This window comes from Scylla paramamosain, chromosome 2, assembly GCF_035594125.1.
Source record: "Scylla paramamosain isolate STU-SP2022 chromosome 2, ASM3559412v1, whole genome shotgun sequence".
NCBI lineage: Eukaryota > Metazoa > Arthropoda > Malacostraca > Decapoda > Portunidae > Scylla > Scylla paramamosain.
The window spans coordinates 13,589,540-13,601,204 of NC_087152.1; the positions used below are offsets into that span (position 1 = coordinate 13,589,540).

The 11,665-nt window shown below is 38.3% G+C and overlaps 1 protein-coding gene across 1 annotated transcript; it reads right to left on the reverse strand.

Moving 5' to 3' along the window:
• Positions 1-6,824: 6,824 nt before the first annotated feature.
• Positions 6,825-11,233, reverse strand: LOC135110538 (muscle M-line assembly protein unc-89-like). Its single transcript, XM_064022950.1, has 2 exons — positions 11,067-11,233; positions 6,825-9,412 (listed from the first exon to the last, which is right to left on the reverse strand). The coding sequence occupies exons 1-2, from the start codon at positions 11,071-11,073 to the stop codon at positions 7,986-7,988; spliced, it is 1,434 nt and encodes a 477-aa protein (XP_063879020.1). The 5' UTR covers positions 11,074-11,233; the 3' UTR covers positions 6,825-7,985.
• Between the last annotated feature and the right edge of the window lie 432 nt (positions 11,234-11,665).

Consider the following 11,665-nt stretch of genomic DNA (forward strand, 5'->3'; position numbering starts at 1 on the left):
CAATATTCAGAGTTATGGTCTCCTTCCCCTGATAGGCTAATTGAGAGAACCAGAAGGAACTGGAAGAAAACAGTAAGAATGCAGAAGGGACTAAGATTATTCCTACATAACAGCTTAAAGTAACAAATGAAAAGAGCCAGCAAAATTACCTTTTTAGTTTTGACACCATCAGTATCAGGCAGTGTTCCATTAAAGTGAATTCTTTAGCATATTCGATAGATATCAGGGACATCTCCCAGCAAGAACTGTAAGCCTCTGTTAAAATGTTTTGTCTTAATGCCTACAGAGGCAATATACATATTGCTTTTTTAAGTAGTTTTGTAAAACAATTGTACTTTGACCTATAAAATGAGGATGTACCACATCACTTTAATGAATTGACATAAAAATAAATAATGCGAGAGAGAGAGAGAGAGAGAGAGAGAGAGAGAGAGAGAGAGAGAGAGAGAGAGAGAAGAATAAGGTGCATGGTCACCAACAAATGTTCTCTTCTACCATGATCAACCCCTCAGGGAATCTGAAGGAAAAGGTGTTGCAGAATAAAAAGGGGAGAGAAGATTAATTACATAGCTCCTCACAAGAAAACAGAAAATATTGCTAATTAATTACATCATCTTGTCAAGGTCTCAAATACAGGGCTGCAGGCTATTATGTTCATTGGCTCCCATGTGATTGCAGTGCATCAACACTTAGCAGGGCAGGTGTGAAACATCCTCCAAGACTCCCCACAAAGGCTTCAAGAATTAAATTCCAGCTAAGTTTCCCTAAAAACCCACAAAATCCTTCCTTTTCGCTTTCCTTTTGTTCCTCTTTACCTAGTTGTTGTAATTTACAGGGCCTGAGTTAAGATCATATGGTTCTGTCTCCATATCTACATTTGTCCAGTTCTTCCTTAAAGTTGTGCACACTCGTTGCCGATACTACATCTTCACTTAGCTTGTTCCAAATTTCTATATTTCTCTATGGGAAACTATATTTCTTTATGTTATTTAAGCATCTTTTCTTAGTTTTTTGCTATGGCCTTGTGTGTATCTGGTATTTTCTACTTCTTTTAGCACTAGTTTCTCATTATCAATATCTTCCATTCTATTCCACAATTTATACATCAATATTAAATCTCCCTTTTCTCTTCTTTGTTCCAATGTTGGCAGGTTCATTACTTTTAAGCTGTCTTCATGTTAATTTTTCCAGTTCTGGAAGTTCTTTGTTGCCATCCTTTGTATCCTTTCTAGTTTTTTGATGAATTTCTTCTTGTAGGGAGACCACACTGATTCAGCATATTCCAGCCTTGGTCTAATCATGGTAGTAGATATCTTTCTCATCATATCTTTATCCATGTAGTGGAGTGCCATTCCAATATTTCTCACCATTTTATGTGTATCTCTGAATATCTTTTCTACATGTTTCTTAACTGCTGACTATCCTGTATTGTCATTCCCAGATCTTTCTTTTCTTGTACTTTTATTATTTCTTCATTTCCCATTTTATATGTCCATTTTGGTCTCCTTTCACTTTCCCCATTTCTATTACATGACATTTTTTCACATTAAATTTCATCTCCCATTTCTTACTCCAGTTCCAGATTTTATTCGAGTCCTCTTGTAAAATTTCACGGTCTTTTTTGTTTCTGTTTCTTATATGTCTTTGTAATTTTGCATTGCCTGCAAACAAACTCTTTACTCCTTCAGGCATATCATTTATGTAGATCAGGAAAGGTATTGGTGCCAGTACTGATCTTTGTGGTAATCCACTATCTACTTTTCTCCATTTTGATTTTACATTCTTTACTACCATTCTCATTTCTCTACCCCTTAAGTAACTTTCCATCCAAATTTTTTTTTTATTTTTCCATTTAATCCTCCTATATTTTCTAGCTCCCATAGTAGCCTGATGTGAGGAACTTTGTCAAAAGCTTTTTTTAGATCTAAATACACAGTCTACCCATTCACCCCTCTCCTGTGTTATATCACCCACTCTCAAATAGAAGCTTATCAAATTTGTTACACATTATTGCTTTTGTCTAAGGCCATACTGTTTTTCTGTTATTATATGATGTTTTTCTAGAAATTTTGTCCACTACTTCTTTATCACTTTTTCACAGATCTTACAAACTATGCTGGTCATTCATACTAGTCTATAGTTTAGTGGTTCTTCTTTCTTTTCACTTTTATAAATTGGCACTATGTCTCCTCTCTTCTATTCCTTAGGCACTCTTCTAGTTGATAATGAGCACTTTATTATGTCATGTATTAGTTTGATTAATTGTTTCCTGCACTCTTAAAATGAAATCTGATATTCCATTTGGTCCTGCTGCTTTTCTTCCTTCCAGTTCCTCCATCATTTTATAAACTTTGATTACTGTAATTTCCCACATTTGCTTTTTTTTTTTTCTCATCTTGTGGTTCTTTCAATTTTTATTCTTCTGTGGAAACTTGCTGAAACTTTTTGTTTAGCAATTCACTCATGTCTTATGGGTCTTCATACATTTAATTTCCATCCTTCAACCTTTTTAGTTTTTCTTTTAGTTTAATTTTTCCATTTATGAATCTGTAGAACAGTTTTTGGTTTGTCCTTGCATTTTCAACTTTTTTCATATCCTTTCTCTTCCTCTCTTCTTATTTTCACATATTCATTTCTTGCTGTCTTAAGGTTTTCTTTATTTTTTTGGTTTCAACTTTTCATTTTTATCCATGTTTTTTTTTTTTTTTTTTTTTTTTTTTTTTATGTAGGAAGGATACTGGCCAAGGGCAACAAAAATCTAATAAAAAAAATGCCCACTGAAATGCCAGTCCCTTAAAAGGGTCAAAGCAGTGGTCAAAAATTGGTGGATAAGTGTCTTGAAACCTCCCTCTTGAAGGAATTCAAGTCATAGGAAGGTGGAAATACAGAAGCAGGCAAGGAGTTCCAGAGTTTACCAGAGAAAGGGATGAATGATTGAGAATACTGGTTAACTCTTGCGTTAGAGAGGTGGACAGAATAGGGGTGAGAGAAAGAAGAAAGTCTTGTGCAGCGAGGCCGCGGAAGGAGGGGAGGCATGCAGTTAGCAAGATCAGAAGAGCAGTTGGCATGAAAATAGTGGTAGAAGACAGCTAGATATGCAACATTGCGGCGGTGAGAGAGGGGCTGAAGACAGTCAGTTAGAGGAGAGGAGTTGATGAGACGAAAAGCTTTTGATTCCACCCTGTCTAGAAGAGCAGTATGAGTGGAACCCCCCCCAGACATGTGAAGCATACTCCATACATGGACGGATAAGGCCCTTGTACAGAGTTAGCAGCTGGGGGGGGTGAGAAAAACTGGCGGAGACATCTCAGAACACCTAACTTCATAGAAGCTGTTTTAGCTAGAGATGAGATGTGAAGTTTCCAGTTCAGATTATAAGTAAAGGACAGACCGAGGATGTTCAGTGTAGAAGAGGGGGACAGTTGAGTGTCATTGAAGAAGGGGGGATAGTTGTCTGGAAGATTGTGTCGAGTTGATAGATGGAGGAATTGAGTTTTTGAGGCATTGAACAATACCAAGTTTGCCCTGCCCCAATCAGAAATTTTAGAAAGATCAGAAGTCAGGCGTTCTGTGGCTTCCCTGCGTGATATGTTTACCTCCTGAAGGGTTGGACGTCTATGAAAAGACGTGGAAAAGTGCAGGGTGGTATCATCAGCATAGGAGTGGATAGGACAAGAAGTTTGATTTAGAAGATCATTAATGAATAATAAGAAGAGAGTGGGTGACAGGACAGAACCCTGAGGAACACCACTGTTAATAGATTTAGGAGAAGAACAGTGACCGTCTACCACAGCAGCAATAGAACGGTCAGAAAGGAAACTTGAGATGAAGTTACAGAGAGAAGGATAGAAACCGTAGGAGGGTAGTTTGGAAATCAAAGCTTTGTGCCAGACTCTATCAAAAGCTTTTGATATGTCCAAGGCAACAGCAAAAGTTTCACCAAAGTCTCTAAAAGAGGATGACCAAGACTCAGTAAGGAAAGCCAGAAGATCACCAGTAGAGCGGCCTTGACGGAACCCATACTGGCGATCAGATAGAAGGTTGTGAAGTGATAGATGTTTAAGAATCTTCCTGTTGAGGATAGATTAAAAAACTTTAGATAAGCAGGAAATTAAAGCAATAGGACGGTAGTTTGAGGGATTAGAGCGGTCACCCTTTTTAGGAACAGGTTGAATGTAGGCAAACTTCCAGCAAGAAGGAAAGGTAGATGTTGACAGACAGAGCTGAAAGAGTTTGACTAGGCAAGGTGCAAGCACGGAGGCACAGTTTCGGAGAACAATAGGAGGGACCCCATCAGGTCCATAAGCCTTCCGAGGGTTTAGGCCAGCGAGGGCATGGAAGACATCATTATGAAGAATTTTAATACGTGGCATGAAGTAGTCAGAGGGTGGAGGAGAGGGAGGAACAAGCCCAGAATCGTCCAAGGTAGAGTTTTTAGCAAAGGTTTGAGCAAAGAGTTCAGCTTTAGAAATAGATGTGATAGCAGTGGTGCCATCTGGTTGAAGTAGAGGAGGGAAAGAAGAAGAAGCAAAGTTATTGGAGATATTTTTGGCTAGATGCCAGAAATCACGAGGGGAGTTAGATCTTGAAAGGTTTTGACATTTTCTGTTAATGAAGGAGTTTTTGGCTAGTTGGAGAACAGACTTGGCATGGTTCTGGGCAGAAATATAAAGTGCATGAGATTCTGGTGAAGGAAGGCTTAAGTACCTTTTGTGGGCCACCTCTCTATCATGTATAGCACGAGAACAAGCTGTGTTAAACCAAGGTTTAGAAGGTTTAGGACGAGAAAAAGAGTGAGGAATGTACGCCTCCATGCCAGACACTATCACCTCTGTTATGCGCTCAGCACACAAAGATGGGTCTCTGACACGAAAGCAGTAGTCATTCCAAGGAAAATCAGCAAAATACCTCCTCAGGTCCCCCCAACTAGCAGAGGCAAAACGCCAGAGGCACCTTCGCTTAGGGGGATCCTGAGGAGGGATTGGAGTGATAGGACAAGATAAAGATATGAGATTGTGATCGGAGGAGCCCAACGGAGAAGAAAGGGTGACAGCATAAGCAGAAGGATTAGAGGTCAGGAAAAGGTCAAGAATGTTGGGCGTATCTCCAAGACGGTCAGGAATACGAGTAGGGTGTTGCACCAATTGCTCTAGGTCATGGAGGATAGCAAAGTTGTAGGCTAGTTCACCAGGATGGTCAGTGAAGGGAGAGGAAAGCCAAAGCTGGTGGTGAACATTGAAGTCTCCAAGAATGGAGATCTCTGCAAAAGGGAAGAGGGTCAGAATGTGCTCCACTTTGGAAGTTAAGTAGTCAAAGAATTTCTTATAGTCAGAGGAGTTAGGAGAGAGGTATACAGCACAGATAAATTTAGTATGAGAATGACTCTGTAGTCGTAGCCAGATGGTGGAAAACTCGGAAGATTCAAGAGCGTGGGCACGAGAGCAGGTTAAGTCATTGCGCACATAAACGCAGCATCCAGCTTTGGATCGAAAATGAGGATAGAGAAAGTAGGAGGGAACAGAAAAGGGGCTACTGTCAGTTGCCTCAGACACCTGAGTTTCAGTGAGGAAAAGAAGATGAGGTTTAGAAGAGGAGAGGTGGTGTTCTACAGATTGAAAATTAGATCTTAGGCCGCGAATGTTGCAGAAGTTAATGAAGAAAAAGTTGAGGGGGGTGTCAAGACACTTAGGGTCGTCGACGGAAAGGCAGTCCGACCTGGGGACATTTATGGTCCCCTCCCCAGATGGGGACTCCGAGGCTGGTGTAGGAGTCGCCATGATTTTAAAATTTTTGGAGTGAAGGGTGTGTGTGTTATTAGGTGCTTGTAGTTTTGTGTGGAGGAAGAGAGTTGTCTTTAGAGGGCAGGCTGTGACTACCCCCTTGTGTTGTGAGACACAAAGGGAAACGTTCAGTGAGGTCACAGCTGGGTTTAATGATAAGTTCACAGCACCCCCTGAACAGTGCTTTAGACCTCACTGGGAGTAATTATCGTTTCGGCAGGTGTCTACTGCCTCCTCCAACTTTGCTCTTGTACATTTTGTGTTGAACCATACCTGCTTTCCTTTATCTTTAGGTTTGTATAGTGGGACATATTTATTCACTCCTGTCTCATATAGTTCCATAAAAATGCCATACTTACCTTGCACATCATTTGCTCTTTTAAGTTTTCCCCAGTCCATTTCTTCATAGAATCTCTTAAGGTTATTTATATTCACATCCCCATAGTTTCTCCTGTTTCATTTGTATGACTCATCCTCTTCACTGACATCATTATCAGTCTCTGTTTCTATCATTATATGGTCACTTTTCCTCATGCAGCACACATATCTCAATTCTTTAATTAGGTTGATTCCTTTCGTTGATATTAGGTCAGGTCTTGGTTTGTCATCTGTCCCTATATTTTGTATTTTCAGTCACCCATTGCATCATTATGTTTTCCATAGTTAGCTTTAATATCCTTTTATATGCATTTGTATCCATTCTCAACTTGTACTTGAAAATTATACCAACTTCTATTTACTCATACCTAGCCCTTCAATTTTACATGAACTCAATAAGTCGCATTTCTCACTTTTTAAACCATGCCCTTCACAATCAATTACAATCCTGTCTCTCCCCTAAGCCAGACAGAGGACTGAAATTTTCTCTCATATTTCCATAACACATCCATGTTTCTGAAGTTTATGTTAGTGAGGAAATAAACTCAAATTTTTTATTACTCACTTGTGTTTCTCCCTTTCATGATATTGTTGTGAATTTTCAAACATTTCCCTTCAGTGTCATGATTTTTTTCCTCTTAAATGCTGGTGATAAAACTTGACAGATTTATAAATACCTTTATTTTTCTTCACAATATAATCTGAACTCATGTAAAATTACTGTTATAAAAAGCACTTCAAAATTCAAATACTGTTTTGAAAAAAAGGAGTTTAAAATACATTCTCTTACATCACATCAGTCACTGATTACAATTTTTAGTAACAAGTAACATTCTTTCCCCTCACATGGGATTGCATCTTAATCTTCCTAAGGGACAAATTTCAGATTTTCTGATGTAAAACTTCAAGTGGAAAAAAATAAAAAAAGAATAAATAAAAATAAATAAAATAATAATAATAATAATAAGTAAAGATGGAAAATAACTTTTTTATAAATATACTGTAGATACTATTTTTAATATACTGAACCATTAAATCATTCACATTGCTGCAGGTTATATATAAACAAATATCGAAAAATAAGAACTTCATATCAGCTTCATGAAAAACATTCCGAAGAATCAAATAAAAAAAAGATTATCCTCATCCTTATTCTCATCCCATACTCTCCTGAATATATGAAATTTATGACTCCCTCTTGTATAAAAAATCATACATATTAATCAAGAACTTTTATCACTTGTTTATATATAAAAAAATTAGATGTAAATTAAAATTAATACAGGTCATTCACTGTTTACGTGACTCAAGTTTTTTGATTGCCCTCTGTGGTACAAGGTCACACTCTTGCTGCACATTGCAACCAGACTGGAAAGAAAGCCATTACATTTCCAGCACATCATAAAATATGACTGAAAGGGATGAAGCAAAAGGAGTGAGAACCTACTCCTCATATCTTGGTCATCCCTCTTTAGAGGCAATCCTAGTTTGGCATAAACATAGATGAATAAATCATATATGAAAAATGTGTCCCTGCATTATGAGAACCAAATAAAAAACAGTACTACCGGACTGAATATCCATCTATATGGCAGGCTTAAAACAACTAATTGAATAATCAGTCTAAATTATCAACCTGAATTGTTACCTTAAAATTCATAATTCAGTAACAGAAACAAGACCAAAACCAAGAACAAAATTAAACATAAGTGTCATAAACTACTGATTCCTTTATTAAGACCTTGTTAATATCTATATACCAGCCATTTTTCCATTTTCAGTGATGTACTTTCAGTATACATATAGTGTACCCACAACCACTCATGGCTATTTGCCAGATTCTGCAGGCAAGTTACTTGTGTCAGTATTTTCTTTAGTTGTAACTGTCTTAGCCTCTTCATTCTTCTTAGTAACTCTGGTTTTGGCATTCTTCTTCCCTAAGGTCTTGGCAGTGCTGGTAACCTTCCTTTTCTCTTGTGTCATGCAGTTAGATACTGGGGACTCATATATCCCAAGTTCCACATCCTCATTTGCCTTTGATGCCTTGACAGGTTTCTTTCCTTTTTTGCTTGTGGTTGGTGCTGCCTTCTCACCAAATTCCTGTTCCATGGCAGTTACTTTATTTTCTTTCTTCTTCCTCCTAGGAGGAGGTGAAGTTTCCTCTTTATCCTCTGCTTTCACAGCCGATTTTTTTCCTCTCCTTTTTAAAACAACTGGTTTGCTTCCTCCCCTTCCTTCTTTTTTTGCTGTGCCTCTTCCACTCTTCTTTGTCATGATGGGAGTTATATCTTCTTCCTCTGGTTTAACTAGTTTACCTTTATTTCCCTTTGTCTTTGAGGTTGTCTGAGGTTCTCTTTTTGCTGTCCCTCTTCCACTCTTCTTTGTCATGATGGGAGTTATATCTTCCTCTTCCTCTGGTTTAACTGGTTTACCTTTATTTCCCTTTGTCTTTGAGGTTGTCTGAGGTTCTCTCTTTATGGGTGGTGCTGCCACATCCTCTTCCTTCTGCTCCTTCAAATCTAAATCTAGTTCTTCCTCCTGCACTTGCATCAGTGCTGGAGTTGCTTCTTTTTTCTTCTTGCCTCTCTTGCCAGAAGCAGGTGGAGTCTCTTCTTTTGCCTTTACATCTGGTTCCCTTTTCTTTTTAATAGCTGCCTTATTTCCTTTTTGTACAACTCTTTCCTTTTTTGGTGCTCCTCTTCCTTTCTTTGCCCTGAAGGTAGTAGTCATTGCTTCCTCTTTCTCCACCTTCTTAAATTTAGTGGTTCCTCTTGTCCCTCTTTTCTCCTTTCTGACTGGTGGAGAAGCATTCTCCTCCTCCCCTTCTCTCTCTGATTCATCCTCCATTTCTATCTCCTCTTCCTCTAGCTTAAATACAGGCTTTACACATCTCCTTGTCTTCTTTCTTTCTTGCTCACTTGATGATGGTATGCCTTCCTCCTCCTGCATTTCATGATCTTTTCTGAGCTCTTCCACCATCTCTTTCTTAGACTTGGTGGCTCTTCCTGTCACTCTTCTCCACTTTTTTTTAACTGGTAGTAGTGGTGTTTCCTCCTCATCCTTCTCCCCTGACTCATCCTCTATTTCTATTGGCTCTTCCTCTTTCTTTCCAACCACTGTCTTAGTTGTTTTCTGCTCTCCTTCATCTCCTTGTTTCTTGGTGGTTTCCCTTCCCCTTCTCTTCTTCACTGAAGGCTCATCCTCAGTCTCTACCTCTGTTACTGTGTATTTCAGCAATCCACGCTTGCGTTCATCTGAAATTATGCCTAGATCTTAATAAGACATTTTAATGACAAAGGGAGGGATGTTTCCAAGCCAGATAATGGTAATGGTGTTTTAGATATATTGTGCAGCCATTATTAGCCATTAGTAAGTGAATTATGTAAGTGAACTAATGGGAAAGGTTTTTTTTAGTTTTCATCCTTTATTCGGATGAGTGAGAGAGGCAAGAATGCTGAAATCCTGTGTGGCCACCACTGATATACAAAACAATAAAACAATTGGAGAAGTATCATGACACAGGTCACCAAGGTGTGAAATGTACACTTAATTCTAAATAGTGAAAGCATCTTGCATTCATCAGGCAGCAGATGCAATGAGGACTGAAAACCCTCAGTCACTAGCAGCGTCATTGTACTGTGTCACTCACCTGAAAAGAGCCCCTAATTACCTTGATTTTCTTATATTCATGCAAGAAGCTCTTTGTTATATTATCATCACATAAAGTGTCTCAACTGAACAGCAAAGACTGCTTGCGGATCAAATCTAGGACCTGGTCGGTGGACAGCTGTGCTACCCATTATGCTACGACAACATCTGGTGTCAATTTACAAAAAAACGTGAATATTGACACAATTGGCAATAATGATAACAGTAAAAGAAATTGTGCAGTTTTCTTTAAAACATATAGTAATTTTGAAAATAGAAGTTATTGTGTACATATAGGAAGTTCTTTTCAATATTAAACAAGTTGTGAAAGTAGCAGGATACAATCTGAGGAAATATTTGGATGACCAGGCCATTAAAATGCTCCTTTATAACTGTGCTATTAGCAGGCTGGATTATTGTAATTCTATCTACTAAGGCTTACCAAATTATCAACTAGAAAAAAAAATTGCAAATCATAATGAACAGAGTTGCAAGACTAATTAAGGGGTTACATCAATACAATAGGAAAACTCCAGTATTCAAAGAATTACATTGGTTACCTATCAAAGCCAACATTTTTCATAAAATTTGTGTCATGTTCTTCCAAGCTTCGAAATCTGGGAAACCAGAATATTTAAAGAGCATTATTAACTAGGCTTTCACTTTGATACCCCCACGGTGCTAAGGCACAATGATGAACCGCAAAGACTGGATCAGTCACGAAGCAATCTGACTGTGGGATTTAGAGCTTTTACAATGTGTGCATCAAGATTCTTTCATAGTTTACCACAAGATGTCAAGAACAGCGAAAATTTTGGGATTTCCAAGGAAAAGCTGAAAACATCTGTTCACTGAGTGTTACATGGATGATTAGGGGTTTTTATTGTGGGTAATATCGTATCACATTGTAATATAGCAGGGCCTAGAATGAAAAGCAAGTAACAAGTAAATCTGACAAAGACGAACATAATTATGCAGTAATATAATGATACAGAGTAGCTTGCTTTCACTTTCGAGTTTATTATACATATCAGCAAATCTAGGCAGCGAAATATTGGTACATGGGTTGGAAATGATTAGTAAACTATATCAAAAACAACCGCAATATTGCTGTAGTACATGAAAAAAAAAAGTAAGTTTGTGAGTTTGATCCATAAGGAGTGGGTTATTCAAGGAGTGGGGTGTTTCATATTCATAGATTCACCATTTCCATGTTTACAGTACGTTATTTTGTATACTAGCATTGTGTAAGGGACATACCAGCCATGTTGCATTAATCTACTAGGCTGCCAAGGAGTTCTAGGAATCCCAGTGTTGGAGATTGGTCTGGTACAGTTCCTGGCCGAGAGTAACGAAAATTCGACTCCGGTGACATCAAAACGTGACGTGACTATAGGCTTTAGTTTATGTGTTCGGCGCATGCGCGGTCCGGGGGACAGGCAACGTGCGGCCAGCTGATAGTGTGGGATGGAAACTCAAATCAGGATTATGAAGAAGGTATGTGTGTTTAATGTTTACAATTACCAGTGGTGTATGTATCTAAATGTCGTATATGGATTAAAAATATTGTTTGTATAAAAAAGTAATCCGATGTGAAGAAATAAACGTATATTTGGATTTTGGTCCTTTAATAGTGATGGCACCATGTTGGTATACCTGTCATGGTGAGCGACCGGATGGTATTAATATTATTACTGGATTTATTTTACTTCAATAATACGTTTGCAAGACAATACAGTGGTGCATTTTGTACGACTTTTTATAGCAGTCTCCACAACGTCTGGAGTTTGGCAGGCCTTGTGATTGTAATGGAGGGTGGATGTGTGCCGCTCTGTGCTCTCCCTACCTGTGGTCCCTTG